This window comes from Adiantum capillus-veneris, chromosome 16 (assembly GCF_014529385.1).
Source record: "Adiantum capillus-veneris isolate H3 chromosome 16, ASM1452938v2, whole genome shotgun sequence".
Taxonomy (NCBI): Eukaryota; Viridiplantae; Streptophyta; class Polypodiopsida; order Polypodiales; family Pteridaceae; genus Adiantum; species Adiantum capillus-veneris.
In genome coordinates, this window is record NC_140946.1 from 40868206 (window position 1) to 40894016 (window position 25811).

The window sequence follows — 25811 nt, forward strand, 5'->3', positions numbered from 1 at the left end:
TGCTTTTTTGGGGCATGTCGCCAAGGTGGACAAGGTCAAGACTCAAGAGTCAAGTCCAGGAATCTGGAGCAGTCCTACTCGTTGTTCAATTATCGACGAATCAGTCGCGTGGCCCCCGGGGCCCGTAGTGCCCGCACTCATGTCTCTCACACACCAGTGCCCACAATCGGATTCGTAATCTTCATTGGTCCTCTGCTCCAGCCTTCCTGCTATAGAGGTCTAGTCGTGCGATGCGTCTTCGTAGAAACACCTTGTGCGCAGGAGCACAAGCCATAACTCACTCACACGCACAGTCCTCTCTCTCTCTCTCTCTCTCTCTCTCTCTCTCTCTCTCTGTGCGCAAAATGGAGTCAAACTTAAATCGCAGTGTTGGAGTAAGTAGGTAACTGCGGCCTTGCAAGCGCGTGCGCGCGCGCATTTGCTCCCCGCCCCCCCGGCCGCCCCCCAAAAATACACACACTCCCACGCACGCAACAGCCGGCGGTTCCTTCCTGCTCCTGCTTCTTGATCTTACTGAATTCCATCTCCAGGCTCTTGTTGGCACCCTCAGACATCCCTCTTCTGCAAATCTTGCAAGAATGGAGAATCTTCCTGCCATGGAGCCCTTCAACATCCCCAACAAAGGCGCGTCAGACGAGTCTCAATTGAAATGGAGAGAAAATACCTTAACACTGAATCCAACACGGCGATTTCGACACACAGCAAATGTGGAGAAGCGCAAAACAGCGGTATGTATGTCAAAGAGAGTGTTTGTCACATACAGTGCTCTGATATCCCTTTTTAACACGCACCTGTGATTTCTCGTGCCACATCAACACTTGGTGCACTAATGAATGAACCAGAAGCTAGTCGCAATTCAGTACATGGTGGCAATATGTGAACTGGTGTTCTGGTCTTCTGTCATCATGGTGGTTGGCTGTTGTGTCAGTCATTTATGTACACTTGAGACTGAAGATGTGTGTAGCATTTTCTGTTCTTGTTGATCTGCTGTGTAAAGCTCATATGAGTTATGTATGCTTCTCTTAAGTTTTTCGGGACATGGACGAGGTTAATTCTTTGTGATAGGCATGCCATACTCACGTTTTTTGTTGTTGCCAGATGTCTGCACAGAGGAAGGTCAGGACTGGCATCACGGCAACAAGGGCTGCTTTGAAGTTCATAGAAGGCAAATTTTGCAAAGCTTTACCACCAAGTTTCTGCCTCACCCATATTGTGTACATATTTCTATAGCTCAGAAGATGTTGGTGGATTGCCTGCAGGTGGTCTTATTGCAAGCAACACTGCAAGCAATGTCAAAGAAGCTGTTGCCAAAGCAGAAAAGCATGGTTTCAAAACTCATGCACAAGAACTTACGCGCTTGAATGAAAAAATTGGAGTTTATAATGCCTTGGGTCGTCTGCAGGGAATTGCCGACAAGCTTCAAGTCCCTTCACTTGAGGGTGGGATTGATGGAACTTTAGATGATCTCAGTAGGAGGAGGGAAATTTTTGGGCATAACACTCATACCGAGAAGCCTCCCAAGGGTTTTTTGGTGTATGTGTGGGAGGCTTTGCATGACTTGACATTGATGATCCTTGTAGTATGTGCAATCTTATCCCTTATCATTGGTGTGTCCACTGAAGGTTTAAGCGAAGGATGGCATGATGGTGCGGGCATTTTAATGAGCATACTTATAGTTGTGCTCGTCACAGCAACTAGTGATTACAGGCAATCTCTTCAGTTTCGTGATTTGGAAAAAGAAAAGAAGAAAATTTCAGTTCAAGTCTCAAGACATGGACGCCGTCAGAAGGTTTCCATTCATGACTTAGTAGTGGGTGATGTAGTGCACCTGTCTATAGGTGATCAAATTCCTGCAGACGGTCTTTTCATCAACGGGTTCTCATTGACTTTAGACGAGTCCAGCCTAACAGGAGAGAGTGAGCCTGTCTTGCCTAGCTTGAACAAGCCCTGTCTTTTGGCAGGTACAAAGGTGCAAGATGGGTCGGGAAAGATGTTGATAACGGGGGTTGGTATGAATACCGAGTGGGGGAATCTACTATCCAGCCTTAGTGAGGTTGGAAATGAGGAGACTCCTCTGCAGGTGAAGCTCAACGGGGTTGCAACCCTTGTGGGAAAGATTGGATTGGGGTTCGCCATTTTGACTTTTGCCATTCTACTTTTCAACTTTTGTGTTGAGAAAGAGGATTTAACACAGTGGTCAGGAGAGGATGTGGAGGACATTGTAGAGTTCTTTACTATCGCAGTGACCATTATTGTTGTTGCGGTTCCAGAAGGTTTACCACTTGCTGTGACTTTGAGTCTTGCCTATGCCATGAAACAAATGATGAAAGACAAAGCTCTTGTTCGCCACCTCTCGGCTTGTGAAACAATGGGCTCAGCGACCTGTATATGTAGCGACAAGACTGGAACTTTGACGACCAATCAGATGACTGTCGTAAAGGTATGGGCTGGTGAGGGGATTCAGGAGCCACACAAGATGACTTCTTCTCTTTCTGAGAAGGCTCTAGAGGTGCTTCTTGAAGGAATTTTTCAGAACACTAGTGGAGATGTGGTGGAATACAATGACCAGCGGGAGCTTCTTGGCTCACCAACTGAGACTGCCATATTGAGGTTTGGTTTGAATCTAGGAGGAGCTTTTAAAGCAGTTCGGTCAAAAGCCACTATAGTGACAGTGGAACCGTTTAATTCTTTAAAAAAGAAGATGGCAGTGCTGCTAGGATTTGGAGATGGTAAATACCGTGCTCATTGCAAGGGGGCCTCAGAAATTGTTCTCAGCTTGTGTGACAATATCATGGATTCAAATGGAAACGTGAACCCTTTAGACTATGATAAGAGGAGCGAAGTGGAGGCAGTGATTGATATGTTTGCGAAAGATGCATTACGGACGCTATGCCTTGCTTTCAAGGACATGGAAGGTGAAGGTTGTGGAATTCCAGACATGGGATTTACATGTGTAGCAATTGTTGGAATCAAGGATCCGGTTCGCCCTGGTGTTGTAGATGCTGTTAACCTTTGTGCACGTGCTGGTATCAGAGTGAGAATGGTTACTGGAGACAACATAGAAACTGCAAAGGCCATTGCTCGAGAGTGTAATATTTTGACTGAGGATGGAATTGCTGTTGAGGGTCCAGTTTTTAGGAAGTGGACAGAGGCTGAAATGATGGAAAATGTCTCAAAATTACAGGTATTTCTTCTCTCTAGAAAACTTCTAATGCAAGCACATGTCTTACTGTTGATGCTGCTTCCCTGGATGCCATTGTGGTAGCACTCTTTGCTTGTTGGCCTTACTAAAAAGGCCTTACTATTGGTGAGTCCGTGTTAGACTTTGTATGCACAAGTGACAATTTTTTCTGATCCTCCATTCTCTCTTGTTTGTACCTTTTCCTCTTTGTTGAAATGTTCATTTATCTTTTCATTAGTTGTTTTTTGTTGTGATGGGTCGTTTTCCATGATCGAGGTATGATGAGGAGTGTAGAGAGATGAGAGTGAGACTTAAGAGGGAGGTACTTTTGGCGATCACTACTTACAGACAGTCCAGACTACCTTCCGGCGTTTAGTGCGGCGGAAGAAGAGGGCCTACCTTGCCCATCTAGAGCGGGACCTGTACCAGCTATTTTTGAGTCAGGACTCGGGTGAGGCATGGAGACTTTTTCATAAGCATTCCCCACCCCCAGCCATTACCTGCACTGAGACTTGGGGTGAGTATGCAACATCTCTCTACACAGTCTCGGGACAACCACCTTTACCAGATCCTCCAGAGCCATACCTACAGACATGCACTTCTTTATCACTGAGATGTTAAAGAAAGCTATTGACAGAACGAGGACTGGGAGGGCATATGATCATGATGGCCTGGTGGCAGAGCACTTCATACCTGCGAGAGATATGCTTGCAGATTTTTTAGCAATGGTGAGCCATGTGCGAGGGTCTCCCTGATACTTGGAGTAGGTCCACTATTGTGTCTATCTTCAAGGCGGGAGATCCTAAGGAACCTAGGAACTATCGTGATTGGACACACATTGGCTAAGCTGTATGCATCCATTCTTGAGCAGCAATTGAGTAGATGGGCAAAAAGGGCATCGAGCACCAAGACAAGCGGGTTTCAGGAGGGGGTTTTCTACTCTGGACCATGTATTGACACTCAGAGCTATTATTGAAGAGGACAGATTACATAGGAGGAGGATTTATTGTAGCTCTGTGGATTTTCGCAATGCTTTTGATACAGTTTCTAGAGCCAGATTGGATGCGCAGACTACAAGAGATTTTGGTGCCGATAGAGCGATTTGGGGGGTCATGGCTTTATACAGTATAGTACTGGGGCAGGTCCGCACTCTCGAGGGACATCTGAGTCGGTTCACTCCACTAAAGGGGTGAAACAAGGTTGCTCACTCTCTCCTTCTCTTTTTGGTATGTATGTGGATGAGGTTTCAGATTACATAGAGAGGGAGGGACCAAGGTGATAGAGGAGCACAACTGGCAGGGACATGGATTTCATTGTTGCTATATGCTAATGATATTGTGTTGATTTCTGACTCTTCAAAGGGAATGCAACATCACTTCGATGCCTTGAACATTTTTGATCAGATATTGGCTTGTTTGTGAACCTTGGCAAGACCAAGATCATGGTGTTTAACAGCACACCACATTGGGTCAAGAGATCAACACCCACCTTTACCTATGGTCTAGAGATGGTGGATCAAACAGATGCACACACTTATCTTGGGGTAGTATTTCGTGCCCTAGTGTTTCCTTGAGGAGAACGACAGAGACTAAGCTGACTAGAGTGTATGCAGCTTTGGGAAGACTAGAGAGGATGAGTTTGCAGGCTCAACTCCAAGAACCTCTAACCTTTTTAATACTTTGGTGACTCCATCTATGCTTTATGGAGTGCATGTATGGGGGCCTTCTGTATCTCGTACCACTAAGGGATGGAGATGTATGGAAAGGCTGTTGGTTTCTATGATCTCTTGGATAGCTTCAGAATCACATGAGAATATTCGGGCAGAGCTAGCTGCCCCCCCCCCCCCCCCCCCCCGGTGGTAGAGGCACTTACTAGATCAGTCTCCTTTATACATAGTATTTGGGACGTCCCTAGAGAGAGATGTCCGACTAGCCTTTAAGTAGTAGCTAGAGAAGCAACTACCACAACAAATTTCAGAGTCCACCTGTACTAGAGGTACATTGATTGACCGATCCCTTGAGCTTGGGAGATCCAGACGCCCATGACTACGAGGGGCATCACGACATTGATGGAGATTATAGCAGAAGACCAGGACTCTCTACTACAACATGGGAGACGCCAAGGTCAGAGTACTTACCATTGAGGACATCAACGAGATTCGCCAGCACTGAGCGATCGATGCTGGACATCCTGGACACCGGTGACGATGATGATGTTTTTACCCTCTTGATTCCTCACAAGATTGTATCTTTGTTTTTTCTAGAGAGCTCCTAGGCCCTATAGTTCTATTTTAGCTTTTTTGCTTTCAATTTTAGTTTCTCCAGACACTTTATCAGATTCTTTTGAGATGTAACTTTTTGGGTCTCATAGGTCATTTTGGCCTTTTGAAGACCTTTAATATAACATTTCATTTCATTTCATCTCTCTCTCTCTCTCTCTCTCTCTCTCTCTCTCATCAACTTCAATCTTGTCAATTGATTTCCATGTATATGTATGTATGTATCTGCTTTATATTTGTAAAGTCTGCTTTATCTACAAATGTGCCATTTCCTTTTCTTTAGAAGGCCTTTATGAGTCTTTTGCTTTAGTATTATGGATGTAACTTTCCAATAACAAGGCATGTCAAACTCTCTTTTGAGCACTTCAAAATAGCGGGACTGTGCCTATATTCCAACTGAAATCTGTCAAAGCAGTCTAAACACAGATGACCTCCTTCTTTGACGCTATGAACAATAAGTGGGAAAGCGAGGTTTGAGTGATGGTGGTGATGCTTGGTGACCTACTTGCTTCCAACAGATGGAGGTGTTCTGGTTGAACTCGACGAAATAGAGGTTGATTATTCTTGCGTTGCTATCTATAACAGAGTGAACGGTGTGGATTAGCAGCTTAACTGCTAAGTCGTGGATGCTGTCTGTCACAGATGGTGGTTGGCATTGATTGGCGTTTTACCCCTTGGCTATTTGGGTGTTAGGTTGCATGTTCTTTTGAAAGGTGCATGTTGTGGATTCTGTGATCTAGCATTGTGACTAATAAGTGTATTATTTGTTCATTGTTCAAGGTTATGGCAAGATCGTCACCTGGGGATAAGCTGTTGCTAGTGAAGCATCTTAAGAGAGAGCAACATGTAGTTGCTGTGACTGGTGATGGGACGAATGATGCTCCTGCACTTCATGAAGCTGATATTGGATTGGCCATGGGAATTGCTGGTACAGAGGTAACATATTAACAACTGGGAACTCTACTTCCAAGATGTCTATATTTGAATCTTGGGCATATGCGCCTCCAAAATCTAGATGCAAATTTGTGTATTTTAATGGTCTCAGGTGGCTAAGGAGAGTGCCGATATTGTTATTTTGGATGATAACTTTTCCACCATTGTGACCGTGGCCAAATGGGGGCGTTCCATCTACACAAACATTCAGAAATTTGTACAGTTTCAGCTTACAGTGAATCTTGTGGCTCTTCTCCTGAACTTTTCTTCTGCTTGTATAACAGGTATGGTGCTTATGGGTGCCTACGTTTGTAGAGTGTGCCTTTGAAGCATTTTGGTAGGATTTGCAGTTTGGTCTTTCTGTTAGGTTTTAACTTCCTTCATTGATTCGTCAGGGAGAGCTCCTCTCACTGCTGTGCAGTTATTGTGGGTCAATTTGATCATGGACACGTTAGGAGCTTTGGCTCTCGCTACAGAACCTCCATATGATGAGTTGATGGATAAGGTGCCCGTTGGCAGGAAAGGGACATTGATTACGCCAGTCATGTGGAGGAATATCTTCGGGCAAACCATTTATCAGCTGTTTGTCCTTTGGCAGCTGCAATCACGAGGGAAAGTTCTCTTGAATTTGCATGGGGATGATGTGCAAGATGTGTTGGACACCATGATTTTCAACACTTTCGTTTTTTGCCAGGTAGTGTTTCTTGTTCTGGTTCGGCCTTTCGATTCTGCTTGTCGTAACTCTTAAACTGGTTGTGTTCTTGTAATTTGGCTGCATTGGTTCTTGTCCAACCTTTCCACAGACATTACATCATTCATCTTACCGAATAATAGGCTGCAGAAGCAACTTCCTGTGATGCATTATAAGACGGTGCCATGAGACAGTTGGCCGAATCCATTTGTTACATAAGATACTTAATGCCCATGACAGGAAAATATCTATCTGGATTTCAGCTTTTGTTCTTGCAGTATTGAGCGTTCACTAAGGGCCAACTAAGTGCAGGCAGTGAATTGCCTCCTTTGTTTGTGATACGAAGAAAAGAATTGTTTCAAATCAAAGCCATAACTAATGCCTTTCCATCTTGCTCAAAGTGAGGTGAGCAAAGGTTTCTTTTAATCATTACCATTCCTCATAACCAGCTCTAGTGCTTGCTTGATCGGGTAAGCCACATCCTGCTTGTTTAGAATGCGGCAGGAGGTGCTCTGAGTGACAAGTGAGCAGCAACTGGTGCACACAAGTGGGTAGCCTCACATGGGGGTGGCAGCCCCAAATGAGAGGGAAAGAGTTAATGCTGAAGGAGAGAGGTAAGGAGAAAGAGGGAGGAAGCCTGGGCTTTGTGTTGCTTTAGATGATGCTACAAATGTGTCAAGGGCAGGACATACATTCGTGTTTGTGTCCACATGCCCTGCTCTTCAAAACCAGCCCATGATGTGAAAGTAGGGGCTTATGATAGGAAAAACGAGGAAAAAGACATAAAGATGGGACAAAACCTCCCTCTCGGCACTAGAAAAAATGCTGGGAGAGCCAAGAAAATTATCTCAGCCCTGCACATACATGCCTCCAAACATGTCCTCGATATGAGAGAACTACCTCACAAGGTGGAGAACAGCCACAAACCAGCATTCACTCCCTATCCAACTCTTTGGAGATGTAGCAAAATAAATGCAGTTGAGTGGGGGAGATCATGACACTCGTATACCCCCTTGGGGCTCTTGGAAGAGAACCAATTCAAGGGAGCTGATGTGCGCTCTGAAGATGAGGAAAGCGGCTTTATACCTTCTGATGTGTGAATAGAGGTACAAATAGGAGTTATCCAATCTTGGAGAGTAATACTAGAGTCTTATCCTGCAGTCGCATACCTAAGACCTAAAGTTTGAGATTGTCGCTTTGTATGTTCTCAAGGGGGATTTTTTTAATAAAAGACTTGGACCTGATTATTGACACCTCCTGGTAGTCTCAACCCACTGTCTATTTAAATTGACCCTTGGGGTCTTATTGGAGCCTCCCTTCCCTTACCCCATCTGTGATTAGAGCTATGTTGGTCGGATGATTGGATGCTCTCCCTCCTGCAGTTAATTGAGCTGAGATTGGCTGCTGGCTTTCTTGTCTATCAGAGATGGCACATTGAGGACATTATCTTCTGGGTAGGAGCACATTTGTTCTTGTCTTATCTACGAGAAATGTGCTTACTCTCAGATGGGATGCGCTCTCCTCTCCATTGTTAATGAGTTGTTTTTTTTGGTCACTTGGTAGCCAGATTTTCATGTGGATTGCTTTGAGGACATGTGCCCGGTACCCAAAGTTCAGCTTTTTTAGGGTTTCCACTAAAGTTAATAGTCTCAATGAAGTTTTTCTTTTCTAATTCCAAAGTTAAGAGTGTCTTTAGTACAGTGCACTGGAGCAATGGTACTTCCTTTGGTTGATGAATACAATTACAAACATCTGTTCCTACCATGTTATTCCCTCCGCAGAGTTTCCAGGCATTTCATTTGAGTGGTTTGCAGTCAGAGGATTGTGAACACAGGTGTGCAAAACCAATGCTTGAGTTGCAATGCGTTGGTCAGTCTTTTAAGGATTGTCCTATAAGCGCCACATAGGACAGTTTGGTCAAAGGAGATACTGATCCTATCAGCCGCATTAAACTCAGCGCAGATAAACAGAACAGAGAGTGTGCACGGGTCCGAATCAAAGTTTCTGTAAGATTGTGAACCTTCTCCTTGATCAGGCCAATGCGAATTAAGGCTTGCATTATTCTTTTACTGTGGGCTCTCGATGCTGATCAACGATGGCTCCTCTGCATAGACGGCTTCAGCTTCTTGTAATGCAGAGGGGGGGGAGGCTCTGTCAATCTCTGCACAAATTTTCATGAAATTGCGGGTTTCTTTGCATCCAAAAGACTTTGAATAGTCTTTTGTATCCTATCAAATACTTCACGGGCGTTTGGAGCAGGCGAAGTGAAAACTATGTCCAAAACAATCCCAATTTCAGCTGAAAAACAATCAAAACATTAGTTATAGACCACCCTAAAGTATGTCATTGTACAACCCGCCCATATGGGAATATGAAGCTTCTCCTCTCCCTCAGATGTCCTTTTTATGTTGCAGCTTTCAGTTGGAGAGATGTCAAAGAGTGCAGTCATAGAGACGCTGCATAGAGTCCTTGCTACTTGGTTTTACTTCTCCTTAGGATGTCTTACACAGATTTCTGGTTAGCTCCTGGTAGCGTCTTCTACGCCATCCTCATCCTCAGCTATTTGGTGTGGCTCTCCTTGGTTGGTGCATTTGACATTGGACCTTTTGCTCAGCTGAGCCCCCTCTTTCAGTTTAGTAGGTTGCGAGGGCACTTTGTACTTTCTTTAGGAGGGTTTCGCCCCCTTGAAGTTATTTAATTGTCAGTTTTTGGGCTTTGGCCATTGTACATTATACAGTTTATAGTTCTTTGACATCTTGCCTACTCATTGCGTGTGGGCTCAGTTGTATCCCTTTTTGTGCTGCCTTGGAGAGAGACCTGTTTTGGACATCTCTAGGGATTTTCAGCATTAGGAAATGCAACTCTGTTTCCTTGTATGTATATATGTGTATATAGATAGATAGACAGATAGATAGATAGATAGATAGACAGATAGATAGATAGATAGACAGATAGATAGATAGAGATATGATATATATGATATGATATATTAACGTCTTCAAAAGGCCAAAATGACCTATGAGACCAGCTGATACAAAGTGGTGAAACTAGTACAATGTCTGAATACAAAAGTACAAAGGTACTGAATGCAAAAAATAAAAATGAGAAGTGAGTAGTGACAGTGAAAATGAAGTGTAGAGTAAGTTCTCAATGACACTCCGGATGTCGTGCTAGGATGTCCCTGATCCTCTGCTGAAGTCTCCGTCGATGGAGTGTGCTCCTGTGTCTCGGTCGTGGTCGCCTCGATCTCCCAAGCTTAATCGCCTTGTCAATGAGGGTGCCTCTGGTATGCACGCGGGCACAACTCTGCGCTGGTGGCTGCTCTCTTGGCTTTCCCGATCCAAAGAAATCTGTGATCGGTCTGTGTGACTGTTGTGTCCCATGTTTCCTCAACAGACTATCCCTATGCCGCTGTAGCTCAAGTAGATATAAGCCAAGGCATCTCTGATCCTCATACTTCATGACTCTATCTAGGGGTCCAAAGCCCTCCCTGAATAAGCAATGGAAGCGCCCTCGTATCTCATAATACACAGTGCAGTGGCATATGTAATGTAACTCTGTCTCTGGCTCTGTACTGCATAATTTACATATCTTGCTCTCCGGTGGTATCCCTCTGAATCTGCCTGTCTCAATCTCCAAATGGTGCGAGGATGTGCGGATCTGACCTATAGCGCATCGCAAACTATGAGACAGATGAGTGTCCATGTAGCTCGAACCAATCACAAACCCATCTCCCGAGAGTTGGAGAAGATGCTCCTTGTAGAAAGCCATCTTCGTGCCCAACTCCTGCACTGGCTCTACCCATGTCCTCCTGGTGTCCAACTGTATAAGATCCTGACGAATAAGTCTAGTGATCTCCGTCCGTGTGACTGGTAGTGAAGGTGCATCCAGGGAATACTGAAAAGGAGGCAATCTATCTAGGTTGAAACCATGCCGCTGAAACCAAGAGGTCATCTGCGCATACCAACATGATGCGTCTCCTTGCGTTGCTAACTGTCTAGAAGACTCCAGAGCCAATCTAGCGTATTTGCCTCCACGTGTATCCCATAGGCTGTGCAAACAGGACACGGATCTGGTAATAGCCTCAATCTCTATAGGAGGGGCTGCTAGCTCTGCTCGAATAATCGCATTTGGTACGGAGGACTTGGCTCTAATCATCGGAGAGATCATAGATACCAAGGGCCTCTCCATGTTCCTCCACCTATCATGATCCACAGATGGTCCCCACACCTGTACCCCATAAAGCATAGCTGAAGTAACCAAAGTATCAAAAAGCCATAGCTTTGTTCGTGGTTCCTGAAACTGAACCTGCGAACACATCCTCTCTAGCCCTCCCAGTGCTGCATATGCTCTAGACAGTCTAGTCTCTGCTGCTCTCCTCATAGCAAACCTCGGTCGCGAGAATACCACCCCAAGATATGTATATGCTTCTGTGTATTCCACAGTGTCCTGACCATATATGAGTGTATGTGCTGGTCTCCTGACCCACTGCGGAGTAGTGTTAAACACCATAACCTTGGTTTTACCAAGGTTCACAGACAATCTACTATCCTCCGCAAAGCTGTGTAATGCATCCAATTGTCTCTGCATGCCCTTTGGTGACTCTGATATCAACACAATATCATCAGTATATAGTAACAAAGGGATCCATGTCCCTGCTAGCTGAGCACCTCTGTCGCCTTCTCTGTCAATGTAGTCAGAAACCTCATCTACATACATACCAAATAGTGTATGGGACAGAGGACACCCCTGCTTCACACCAATAGTGGAATGCACAATGTCAGAAATCCCCTCAGGAGCGCGTACATGGCCAATCACTGAGTCGTATAAAGCCATGATCCCCCAAATGATCTCTGTGGGCACTCTCAACTCCTGTAACCTGCGCATCAATCTGGCTCTCGGTAATGTGTCGAATGCTTTGCGGAAATCCACAAAGCAACAATACATCCGTCTCCCATGTGCCCTACCCTCCTCAATAATGGTTCTGAGTGTAAGAATATGGTCCAAGGTGGAGAAACCCCTCCTAAATCCAGCCTGTCCTGCTGCTCGTATGCCCTCATTTTTTGCCCATTTGCTCAGTTGCTGCTTCAAGATGGACGCTTACAACCGTGCTAATGTGTGCCCTACCATAATAGTACGGTAATTCCCTGGTACCTTGGGATCCCCTATTTTAAAGAGAGGTACAATAGTAGATAAACTGCAAGACCTGGGCAGTCCCTCACACATGACCTGGTTAAACAACCGCGCAAGAACCTCTGACAATAAATCTCTAGCATGTATCAAGTGCTCTGCCACCAAACCATCATGATCATATGCTCTCCTAGTCTTCATCCTGTCAATGGCCTTCTTCACCATCCCAGTGGTAAAGAAGGTACTGGTGTCTGGGCATGGCTCTGGGGGGTTTGGTAGAGGCGGTTGCCCCGGTATTGTATATAATGATGCTGCATACTGACCCCAAATTTCGGGAGAAGTAATCACTGGAGGGGGGGAGTGCTCATGGAAGAAAGGCCAGGCCTCCCCTGAATCTCTACTCAAAAAGAGCTGATACAAATCACGTTCCAATTGGGCTAAAAAGGCCCGCTTCTTCCGTCGTACTAGACGCCGAAGAGCAATCCGAGATTGTTTATATGTGATCACCCCAAGTACAAGCTCGCACTGAATCTGAGCTCTCATCTCTCTGCACTCATCATCATACCAACTATTTTGAGGTATGCTCCCAGAACGTCTTCTCTGATCTGGTTGAGTATGTGGGTATGCCTCTGTTGCTACCCCATGCAAGATCTCAGTCAATAGAGTAGTAATCTCCTCCACAGTATAAACTGGCTCGGCTGCCCACATCCGTCTGTAAATCTCCTCTACATACACCGAGTTGGTCTCTGGTGTAAAAGCATATCGTGTGTGTGCAATCCTTTGTGGTGTCTGAGAAGCACTGTACTGGAAGGAGACTGAAAAAGTCAAAAGAGCATGGTCCACTGCTATTCCAACAGGTCTAGATCCCACACTAAGATCCTGAATACTAGAAATGAAGCTCGATGAAGTCGTGACATAATCCACTGTACTAGCCCCATGTCTGTGCGAGAAAGCATGTAAATCCCCCAGAAGAAGGAAAAATCTCTATTCCATTAAGTATGGCCAAACCATGCATAGCCGTCATCTCCATGAGATATCTCCCATACTCTGTATGCTCCCTATCTGTTGAGTGTCTATCAAGCCTCATCTCCGAAATATCCACTTCTCCGAGTATCTCCTCTGAGGTATCATAGAATACCGTTTGGGAGTTGGCCGTCCTGGCATTAAAGTCTCCCAGGAGAATGATATCTCCATCTCTAGAAAACTCCCATATGTCATCATCAAGTATAGAGAAAGGAGATTGTCCTCTGGGTGAGGCATAGACTGAAGTACTAGGGGGAAAGTAACATATAGCAATATATAAGAATCTGCCCGTCTCAGCTCTTAGTCTCACCCACATGTATCTCGCCTGGTCATCTCTCCGAACTATCTGTAATAGCGGCTGCAATTCCTCCTTGAATAAGACAGCTACACCTCCTGAAGCTAGCTCCCGTGCTGGGATCTAGCATCTGGTCTACAAGCTGTTTCCCATAAATAACCAGTCACACGTGGCATCAATTGTCCAGACATCAAATGCGTTTCTGAGTAAAAAACAATGTCTCTATCTCTGAAGCTATCCTCAAAAGCACTCACATCCAATCTATAAGATCCATTACAATTCCATGCCGGCATCCGGAGTGTGGTCCCATAGGTCTCGCACCGTCAGGTTGTGCGCTTTTCCAAAACCACTACTTTCCCTCCTCTATAAAATGCAATTTTTCCTTTCTCCCTTGCTGTCTTAATCTCTGGCATCAACTCTTGCATATGTGTTATTTGCGCCAAAGTAAGGTCATCCCCCATAAATATCCCTGTGTTCTTAAGTGCTGGTCTCTTCTTTAGGAATTCCTTCCTTGATTCCATAGTTGGGAATCGCAAAATAAGTGCTTTCTCTTTGACATTTCCCTTTCCATCAATTCCCTTCTTTCCTACTCTCCAAGCACCTGTATGGGTAGGTTCCGGGATGCCCATGCGTTGCAAGAGTTCCTTCACTTCATCCTTTACATTTCTAGTGTCTTTGATACCTGTAATACGCACATGCAGGGCTCTATTCTTCCTCTTCTGTTCCTCTTCAATGGTCATATTGATGATGGTAGAAGTCTGTACGGCTTCTGGCATCTGGGCCTTCCCTTTCTTTGCACCCGCAATCCATTTTTCTGCTTCGTCAACCTTCTCTTGTGTTTTAAAAAGGCGCTCCGCCCATGAAGAGGCCGCTTTCGAATTTTGCTCTTCCCCTTTGCGCAAAGTTCCACTTGCTCCTTAATTTCCTCAAGCTCCTTCAACATCGAAGGCTGATTTTCCCTCTCCATTTTGGGCATAATCTTGCAAGCTGCAAGCTCCCCTTTAAGCTCTTCAATCACTGCATCCTTTTCCTTTATGCACTTTTCCACATTTGTTTACCAGGCATCAAAGCTTGCAATTGCCTCATCTAATTTTTTCTGCATAATACATTCCATAACATTCACTTCTGCCCGCACTAAATTCTGCATCTCCCCTTTCAAGGATGTGTACATCTCATCATGTTTACCAAGCATCGCTTCATCCAATTCTTTCCTCATATCTGCATACATAGAATTCTTATAGTTATCCACATTTGCTTACATCTCTTTCCTAATATCATCTCTCATAAAGCTGAGCTCTGATTTAATCATTACTTGAATTCTTTCCATTAATACATCATCCTTGACTCGGATGGTTTTCCCTGCCCGTAAAGAACCTGGCGAGAGTATACTTTCTCTATTCCTCCGCTTGAAAGTCGCTTGCATTTTTTGTGGAGTGACGAAGCTACTTGTATCATCCAACTCATCTGGTTGGTCCATCCTCAGAGAAAGTTGCTCCTTCAGCTGTAGTCCCCTGCCTGCTCCTCTTTCCCCCGCTTCTGCTTCTTCCGCTCACACTCCTCCTTCCCCCTGCTTGCTTTTGCCTGTCGCGTCCTGGGTTGCGCGCATCAATTTCCTGCACTTCTCCCTGCTTCGCTTGCAGGCCTCGCTCGCCTCCCCTTCACCTTCGCGCTGTTCTACTCTGTAGTTGTGCGCATTCTGCACTCTTCAGCCCCTTTGCTGCGCAGGCTGATTGCTGTGTACACCTTCAGCCAGCCAACCACTCGCGATGTTCACCAGCGGGGGGAAGGAGCGCAACCCGCGATGTTCACCCGCAGAGAGGGAGGGTATACGCGCAGCCGGCCACAGAGAGAGAGAGAGAGAGAGAGAGAGAGAGAGAGAGAGAGAGAGAGAGAGAGAGAGAGAGAGAGAGAGAGAGAGAGAGAGAGAGAGAGATGAAATGAAATGTTATGTTATATTAACGTCTTCAAAAGGTCAAAGTGACCTATGAGACCAAAAAGTTACAATGTGGTGGATCTGATACAAAGTCAGAGTAACAAGATGACAAAAATGAAATGACAGAATGACAATATAAAATACTATGGAATCCTAAAGTGCTAGGTGTGAACTAAGCAGTTAGCTGGGAGAGCTAGATCAGAGATCCAGCATCGGTCGTTGGCGGATCTCATCAATCTCCTCCATGGTCAGTAGTCTGACCGGGCGTCGTGCATGTCGGGCCAAAGTGATCCGAATCCTCTGATGCAGCCTCCGTCGATGTTGTGTAGTCCTCCGCAGTCGTGGGCGTCTGGATCTCCCCAGCTCAGTTGCTCGGTCGATCAGTGTGCCTCTGGTGTGAGGCGACGAGCTCTGCTATGGTAGTAACTCCTTCGGGTGTCCAGTGGCAGCTCTAAAGAAGTCTGTGATCTGTCTCTGAGATTGGCTAGCCTCTCCTCTCATCAGGCTCTCTCTGTGTCTGCATAGCTCGAGAAATGAAATTAATATTAACGTCTTCAAAAGGCCAAAATGACCTAATATTAACGTCTTCAAAAGGCCAAAATGACCTAAAGGTTACATGTGGTGAATCTAATACCAGGTCTGGGTACAAAAAGTACAAAGAACTGAAAAGAAAATAGTGACTAGGGGTGGGGTGAAAGCTGATACAAAGGGAAAACAAAGGGTGAGCTGATACAATGGAGCTCTCTGACAGTCGAGGCATCATATACATATACATCAGTATCCGAGACGGCTCCTATGTCGCACCAGTATGGTGTGAATCCTCTGTCGCAGTCTACGTAGATATCGAGAGGGCCCTCTCATCCGTGGGCGACGGGACCGCCCCAACTCTATCGCCCGATCAAGCAGTATGCCTCTGGTATCTCTGGTGTTGTTATGGGGGCTGCTCAAACTCCTCTGTCTGTGACTGAAAGAAATCTGTGATCTTCCCGCTGTCACTGAATCTCTCTCATTGTGCCCCTCTTCAAGAGGTCCTCTCTGTGTTTGCGAATCTCCAGTAAGTATAATCCGAGGCATCTCTGATCCTAGTATCCCATGACTATAGAAAGTGGCCCAAAACCCTCACTGAATAGACAGTGAAAGCGGCCTCGTATCTCATAGTATACTGGGCAGTGACATATGTGTATATATATATATATATATATATATATATATATATATATATAGAGAGAGAGAGAGAGAGAGAGAGAGAGAGAGAGAGAGAGAGAGAGAGAGAGAGAGAGAGAGAGAGAGAGAGAGAGAGAGAGAGAGAGAGAGAGAGAGAGATTCATTAATGTCTTCTAGAGGTCGAAGCTGGCCTTTGAGACAGAATAGTGGACATGTGTCATGTATGTGTTCTCTGGTATCCGAAAAATGAGAAAAGTGTTGAAAAGAAACATGTGTTTTACAAATGAAAATAGACTGGCGTGGGGGTGCGTATACATGTGTGAGAGATGTTGGTAGGGGGGACTTTTACTAATGGATGTGAGACTACATATGCAAGGGAGTATGGTCATGGTAGGTAAAATCGTAGTTACAGGGAATGGCCATTTGTAGGTCTCCGTTCACTGTTCCCATTCCACCTTCCCGTTCCAAATCCCCGTTCCATGTTTTAGATGCGAGTATCCACAAATCAGCCCTAAAAGTGAGTTGCATAACTCAAATCAACCCTAGAAAGTGGGGTGCCCTTCTTTTTATAAGCCAAGGGATTGAACAAATGAAAAGCCAAAGGTCGGACAAATGAAAAGCCAAAGGTCAAATAAATGAAAAGCCAAAAGTCAGACAAATGAAAAGCCAAAGATCGGACAAATGAAAAGCCAAAGGTCAAGGGCACCCAAAAGGCTAGGCTTTCACCTATATAAGGACCTCTTGAGGGCATTTGTGGGGATCATCAGGTTTTGGGTGATCTCTCTCTTTGAGCATTTCTTGAAGACGACAGAGGCTTGAGTCTTGTGAAGATCAAGAAGGCTTTGAGCACATGTGACAACAACTTGTATTAGCCATCTTTTGCGATATAAAAGAAATACCCTTTGGGGGCGCTCGTCTTGAGGGCCAACGTTTCTAGGGAAGGAATTCTGTCTTCCTGTGGCTCATGTTTGGTCTCTCTCTCTCTCTCTCTCTCTCTCTCTCTCTCTCTCTCTCTCTCTCTCTCTTCAAGTAGAAATATTTGCTATTGTGATTCACCTTCTATGATTACGTACATAAAGGTTTCAGTGGTATCAATTACGTACATAAAGGTTTCAGTGGTATCAGAGCCCAGTTGATTGTTCTTCTACGACAATCTGATCCTTCCCACAGTAGTAGAGCACGATGTTTCATGGCCTACCTCTTACAAAAGTGAAGAGGAGAACAACAATGAAGAAGTAGAGCTTGGGTACGACATCAAAGAAAAGGATCTCACGTTGGATGTAAAAAATCAAGGGCGAGTCTATCACAGTTGTATCTGCTGCTGCAGTTTCTAAGTTTATGAAATCTCATATTTCTGCTTGATTTTTGTTCGAGACAGGTCTCAAGATGAATGTAATTCAAATTTATCTACTTGGAAACATTACCTTCTTGGAGCTGATTTCAAAGTTCATATTGATCATCAGAATTTGAGATACTTCTTGTCACAATCGAAGCTATCAGGCAAACAAATGAGATGGGCAAATTTTTTCTCTTTCATTTTCAAATTGTTTATGTAGAGGAGAAGAAGAATATGGTTGCAGATGCCTTATCTCGCAAACCACAAATTTCAGTAGTCACTACTATTTTTCATCATGAGTTGGATGACATACGACAACAATATACTACAGATCCCGATTTTAGAGCATTTATGACAGCTTACAGGATGGCCAGGCTAATCTAGGTTATGCTCTTAAAGAAAGGATTCTTTATGAAGATAATTAAGGTGTGTGTCACACGACAACTTAGACAGGAAGTGTTGATTGAATGTCATAATCCATCTTTTTCAGGGCATCGTGGGGTTGAGGCTACTTTAAAAGCAGTAGATACTTACTTCTCTAAGCCTCAACTAAAGGTAGTGAGTATGACATACATAAAACACCAGGGCTTCTGCTACCTTGCTGATTCGAGATCGACCATGGGAGAGTATTGCTATGGACTTTATGTTTGATCTTCCAAAGACATAGGGTGAGCATGATGGCGTATGGACTGTTGTAGACAGGTTCAGTAAGCAAGCTCATTTTATCCCTGTAAAGAAGACAATTAAAGCGGATCATATGGCAAAGTTGTTCATTACTCATATCTTTAGATACCATGGGATGCCTTCTTCTATTGTTTCAGACAAAGATTCTAGGATGGCCAGTCTCTTTTGGCGAGCTTTATGTGAGAATTTGGGAACTACATTGAAATTCTCTTCTTTTTATCCACAAACAGATGGGTAGTCAGAGATTACAAATTCTGTTGTGCCGGATTTGTTAAAGTGTTATGTTTCAGACCACAAATCGTTGTGGGACAGATATCTGCCATTCGTGGAGTTCGCCTATAACAACACGGTCCATACATCGACAGGGAAGGCCCCATTTGAGATTGTTGAAGGTGGCAAGAAAGTTCCGCCTATCTTGTGCACCAAATATAAGATTTTTGAGGCCGATCTGTTTGTGGAGAATCTTGATACCTCATTTTTCAAGGTAAAGGAGGCTTTGCAGAAGTCTCAAGAAAAACACAAAAAGGTAGCCGATAAGCATCGCATAGACATGCAGCTTAAAGAGAACGATTGGGTGCTACTAAATCTTTGAGAAAGCACTCAGAAAGAAAAAGGGCAAAGAGAGGCTTTATCCCAAGCTGAGTATGCGATACTATGGTCCTTTCCAAATAAGTGAGCAAATCAATGATGTTGCGATTGCTGACGAGCAACCTGAAGTTCAGGAAACAAAGGAAATCCTTCAACCTGTACTGGCACACAAGGAAAGAAAGATTAAAGGAAAGCTAATCCAGAAATATTTGGTCAAGTTTTGGAATTATCTAGCCTTGGATGCCAAATGGATGGAGGAGGAGGACTTGGCAGATACTCCTCAATTATTAGAGCTTTACCTTGAGGCTTTTGGATTGGCTCCTACTTTGCCACCAAGAGTTCATGATGATTCAACGGTTGAGTCTTGTGCAGGACCTGCTGCATAGAGGAGAGCTGTTTCACTCTCGTGTCACAGATCAACACAAATGATTGATAGTGGTTTTTGCTGACTAGTTGTTATCCTTTCAGAGGTGTTGAGCAAACAACACTTTGCCATCACTATGCATTTCGATGAAAGTTGTAACGAGAATGATTTACTCTCATTTTGACTAATGTCTTATTATTTGATTGAGTATGATTGGATGGAATGTCTGCAGCATTTTATCTTGATGATGTACTAATTCATCAAAGACATTCGTAAAGTGCGAGTTAGAATTGGATGTGATGATCAGTATGGATAAATGTAGTGCATCAAAAGTTCCAATTTGGATGAAGTAAATTGGGTAAGTGGTTTTAGTGCATCAAGACATCTGTCAAAGATCGGTGAGATCTGGATGTGATGGCTAATTTTGCTACTCCAAGACATGATAAAGGTGATAATCTGATTCTTCCTGTTTGGACAAGCAGCGAAGTTGAGGTTACATATTGTCAAGTTTGGATCTTTACTCTTTGTAGGTTTGTAGTAGTATTCATTTTTTGATTTCGTATTTAGCTTACCTGAGGACTTAAGAATGTGTTCCTTTAGAAGTTGTTGTGTGAAGTTTGATTTCTAGGATCAAGTTTTTAAGATGTCTTATCCTTTTTTGCTTAAAGTTGAGTACTTGTTTTAAGCCAAGTAAGTTGTCAACTTATTTTACGCATGCCTTTTCTAAAAACATTTATAAGTTAATAATACTTTGTTTTATCTAGTTTTGTTTCGTAGCAAACAAAGTGATTTAGTTAGTTAGTCTATTTGTTTTTGTTTTTTCTTTTCTTTTCTTGTGTCTCTTGCTTTTATAGTTTTATGAGTGCTTTATTCCCTCTTATAATTCGTGAGTTCAGACTATTCTGAACTTATGAAGGTATATATATCAAAAGTTCTAATGAGGATGAGATCGATTAATTCTAGTGCATCAAAGACATCCAAGATAAGAACTGGATGTGATGACTAGTCTGATTGATTTTAGTGCATATGGAGTATCTGAGAGTTCGACATTGAACTAGATACTTATGCCTAGATACATGTGATGCATGCCATGTGGTTTGTACCATTCATGCATGTACACGATTGATTGACTAATTGATAAATATTATTGTGTTATCCTTGTTCTGTTTTGCAAATGTAATTGAGGAGGATTACTATTTTTTCAAGAGGGGGTTTGGGGGGGTTATATCACAAATTAGCCCTAAAAGTGAGTCGCATAACACAAATCAACCCTAGAAAGTGGGGTGCCCTTCTTTTTATAAGCCAAGGGATTGGACAAATGAAAAGCCAAAGGTCAGACAAATGAAAAGCCAAAGGTTGGACAAATGAAAAGCCAAGAGTCAAGGGCACCCAAAAGGCTAAGCTTTCACCTATATATAGACCTCTTGAGGGCATTTGTGGGGATCATCAGTTTTTGGGCGATCTCTCTTTGAGCATTTCTTGAAGACGACAAAGGCTCGAGTCTTGTGAAGATCAAGAAGGCTTTGAGGACTTGTGACAACAACTTGTATTGGCCATCTTTTGCAATATTAAAGAATACCCTTTGGGGGTGCTCGTTTTGAGGGCCAACGCTTCTAGGAAAGGAAGTTTGCCTTTCTATGTCTCATGTTTGCTCTCTCTCTCTCTCTCTCTCTCTCTCTCTCTCTCTCTCTATCTATCTATCTATCTATCTATCTATCTATCTATCTATCTATATATATATATATTTCAAGTAGAAGTGTTTGCTATTGTGATTCACCTTCTGTGCTTAACATACATAAATGTTTCACATTTCATGTGTGTTGTTGTTTTCTATTCCCCATTCCGATTTTTTAGTTCCGGGTAACTATGGGTAAATTACTAGCTAGCTTTATTTGGCACCAGGTTATAGTATGGCATGCATAGGTGGATAGGGAGTGAAGAGTCCTTGCAGCTTAGTTATAGTGTTAGAGAGAGAGAGAGAGAGAGAGAGAGAGAGAGAGAGAGAGAGAGAGAGAGAGAGAGAGAGAGAGATGAAATGATATATTAACGTCTTCAAAAGGCCACAATGACCTATGAGATCACGCTGTTACAACATAGTGAATCTGATACCATGTCCGGAATAAAAAAGAACTGAAACAAAAAATACAACTACTACGAGTTGGGACTGTGTGAATGTGCCAGCTAATACAAAAGGTGCCCAATACAATGTGTAGAGCAATGAGGGAGGGTGGGGGCGGGGGGGGGATATGGTAGAGATCCATCCTCATATTCACTCTGGACGTCGAGAAAGTATTGCTCGGATCCTCTGTTGTAGTCTCCGTTGATATTGTGTAGCTCCTCTCCTCAATTGCGGTCCTCTAGATCTCCCTAGCTCCAATGCTCGGTCAATGAGAATGCGAGTAGTGGTAGTATGAGTGCGGGCAGAGCTCTGCAATGGTGGCTGCTCCTCTGGTTGCTCCTCTGGGTGTCCAATATCTAGTGTAAAGAAATCTGTAATTTGTCTTTGGGACTGTCTCTCTCCAGCTCTCCTCAGTAAAGTGTCTCTATGCTTGTGTAACTCAAGTAGATACAGTTCAAGACATCTTTGATCCTCATAAGTAAAGACAATGAAAACGGCCTCGTATCTCATAGTACACTGTGCAATGACATATGTAATGTAACTCTGTCTCTAGTTGACATAAGGGGCATATCCTGCTATCTGCTGGTATCCCTCTAAATCTGTAAGTCTCAATCTCGAGCTGATGTGAGGATGTGCGTATCTGGCCAATGGCACAACGCAAACCATGAGAAAGACGTGTGTCCATATAGCTAGGTCGAATCACAAACCTATCCCTTGTGAGGTGGATAATACAATAGGGTGATATAATGAAAGATAAATCCATCCTCATTTGTACTCTGGATGTCGAGATAGTATGGCTTGAATCCTTTGCTGTAGTCTCCGTCGATGCTGTGCTCTCCTCATTCGTGGGTGTCTTGATCTCCCTAGCTCCAATGCTCGGTCAATGAGAGTACTGTGTGTGTGAGTATGAGCTGAGCTTTGCAATGGTGGCTGCTCCTCTATTTGTCCAGTGTTTGGTGTGAAGAAATTAGTTGTCTGTGAGAGAGAGAGAGAGAGAGAGAGAGAGAGAGAGAGAGAGAGAGAGAGATGGGGGAGGAGGGTTATCAAAGTGCGTGCCACCATTGCTTTGGGAGGTTTTTAGGCAGATTTATTGTGGATCTTCTACTCTTTGTGTTATGTATCCTTCTCTTGTCCCGAGCCTTACGTTTTCCCTTCAGCTTTGTTTCCCTTGAAGATCTTGAGGGGTTTTTTCTCCTATGGTTTGCATTTTGTATTCTTGACGGTTTTTCCACCTATGGTTGTATCTTGTCTTGCTTCGGTGGTGTTTTGCAAATTAGCTGTGTCTTGGAATTTCATTATAGATTTCAGATTTTGGGATCACTCCTCTCTGGTGGTCGGCATGTTTTGTATATTTATTTTGGAGACTGCTCCTAGGAAGTTTATTTTGTGTGTGTGTGTGTGTGTGTGTGAGAGAGAGAGAGAGAGAGAGAGAGAGAGAGAGAGAGAGAGAGAGAGAGAGAGAGAGAGAGAGAGTCACCAATTTGTATGCAAGCAGGTGTTCAATGAGTTGAATTCACGGCAAATGGAAAAGCTAAATGTTTTCAAAAATACCCTCAACAACAAAGTGTTTGTTGTGGTTATGATCAGCACTGTGGCCTTTCAAATTGTTATGGTGGAGGGTCTTGGAAAGTTGGCAAATACAGTGCATCTCACGAAGGAGCAATGGCTCATCAGTGTTTCGATAGGCAGTGTCAGTCTCTTTGTTGCATTCCTGGTCAAGTTGCCACTCAATGGCAACTGGAGAATAGCAAAGAGATTTATTCAGGAACAATGGTTGGTGGGCAGTGCTGTTGCTGGACTGGCATTCATCGTGGGAGCAACTCTCCATTTCTCGAATTCTCGCTTCTTAGACTTGTAGTCTTGTCTGATTTCTCGGAAAATGACCCTCGGGCTTTATCCAAGTCAATGGGAAAGCATGGATAACTGCAGACTTACATGTCCTCTTCAGCAGTATCAGGAGGAATTATGACAAATTCGAGTCCTCTCCACCATTGTGGATATAGTGTGTGTATCGTTTTGGTGAGCATTGCAGGTTCCATACCCTGTTCAGCATCGCGAATACTATAAGCGATTTCGTGGTGACATGACAAATTGGGTGAGTGGACTGCACTTACTGAATGCAAATCTTATTTGCATTGCAAGTTAGGCCTCTCTTTAGCTGACTGGTTTGTCTCTTAGGGATCTATATATTAGATTTTCTGCATGGAAGGTGAGACATAGCTAGTCACATGTCAAATTTGAGCAGAAATACATTGTTTTCTGCCATCCTCCTTGCAAGCGCAACCATTTCTTCTTCTTCTTCTCTCTCTCTCTCTCTCTCTCTCTCTCTCTCTCTCTCTCTCACACACACACACACACACACACACACACACACACACACACACACACACAGTCCTTGACTCTATTTTTGCCAATGTTGTTTCTACTCTGACCCTCTATGGGGTTTGAAGCATAGTAGTTCCACCCCATTAAGATAGTGATGGCCCTTGGAGTCATTAGAAGGGTGTCATTTGAGTGCCAAGAGGCTCTTAATGCACCCAACAAGAGGTGGAGCTAGGGATACAAGCATAATGCAACAGCAAATGGATGGTGCACAAATACAAGAAGGATTGGACCTCTAGCACCTGTGTAGCCTTGCCCGTTAAACTTTGAATCGTAATCATTTTATGCCCTTGTAAAGTTCTATGTTCTGATTTGAGCTCACTTTGAAGTTGTATTAAAGATGTCAATCAGAATATATGGTTAGAGTGGAGTCTTTAAGGCCTTTGGCCCCCGCCGCCCAAGGCTTTTAAGACTTCACTTATGCATTGGCTCCCGCCGCGCAATGCATAAGTGAAGCCCTAGGTATAGAAGGTAATCATAAAAGTAAAGACCTCATTGTGTGAAACTTAAGCTTGTGAGAGTTGAGCATGTTTGTGGCCATGGCTATGGAGTCCTTGAGCTTCAACCTGCTCATCTGATGGGAACAGGGTTTTGGCAAGGGAACCATATCTCGAAAGAGGTGCCATGATCAGGTTTGATCTACACCATCAAATCCAAAGTGAACTAGGGGGGGATTAGGGATTTGTGAACTAGGAATGAACTAAGAAAACACTTTCCTACCTACCTATCAAGATTTAAAATAAAAAATATGACCCATCACCTCACCGACGCAAACTCACTCGCACATCCTAACCATTTAGACCAACCCTCCCATGAAATATGGCTATTGAGTGTCAAATGGCATTGGTGTTGCTAGGTGTTTTGTCTTCTCATCATTCCACGCAGCGCATATGTAGTATGTCGAAAGTTCAACATAATCGATAGGCGTTGACATTTACTTGGATTGTTCTGAGTTCGAATCCCCCTTTTACACCAAGCTTCGGCCCTCGAATTTTTCAAGGTCCTAACAATTTTCGACTCACCCTTGTAGTTGACTCATGCTACGTTTCACGTCACTTCACCTCAACTTCACCCCTAGTTCACCTGGAGTCCATTGTGTAGTTCACCACCTAGTTCCACCCTATTTCATTGGATCTAACAACATACATCAAACCTGATCATGATGCCTCGTTCTAGCCATAGATCCCCGATCCCATGCCATAGGGTGGCGAGGACATTTGTTTGCATTGGGGGCCCATTTCTTTTTGCTAGTGCTCATCCATCCCCTGCTTGCCCACCCCCAGTCTTTAAAGGCAGATGGTCCATTGCACTTTAACAATTTGCATCTAAATTTGGGACTCCTTTTGCTAGGCCTATAAAGATTAATTCCTCTTTCCTTCTCTCAGAGTAGCAGTGCCTCTCTCTATGGATTTCCATAGTGCTCATCTTCTGAGTAAAAGGGGGCGGTCATCTATTCTTATTATAATGAGGCTAAAGGGAGGCCATATCAGTATACAAGGTTCCAAGGAGACAGTTTGGCCGCCGAATAGCCACGTCTTTTAGCGCCCAATCCATAGACACGTCTTTTTGAGTGCAACCAGGGGCCTACATGATGGCTTTGCATGAGCTGCTCCAAAAGCTACACCCCATTCTAGCCTCCATCATGCAAGTATATTGTAGTAATCTCTTGTTGAGTTCCATGGTCTACAATTATCCAAAAGTTATGCACAT

General features: G+C 43.9%; 1 protein-coding gene across 1 annotated transcript; it reads left to right on the plus strand.

Moving 5' to 3' along the window:
- The first annotated feature begins 146 nt into the window (after positions 1-146).
- On the plus strand, positions 147-23984 carry LOC147438893 (putative calcium-transporting ATPase 7, plasma membrane-type). Its single transcript, XM_086484853.1, has 7 exons — positions 147-728; positions 1099-1165; positions 1260-3184; positions 6240-6395; positions 6505-6676; positions 6788-7086; positions 23215-23984. The coding sequence occupies exons 1-7, from the start codon at positions 579-581 to the stop codon at positions 23575-23577; spliced, it is 3132 nt and encodes a 1043-aa protein (XP_086340979.1). The 5' UTR covers positions 147-578; the 3' UTR covers positions 23578-23984.
- The last annotated feature ends 1827 nt before the right edge of the window (positions 23985-25811 follow it).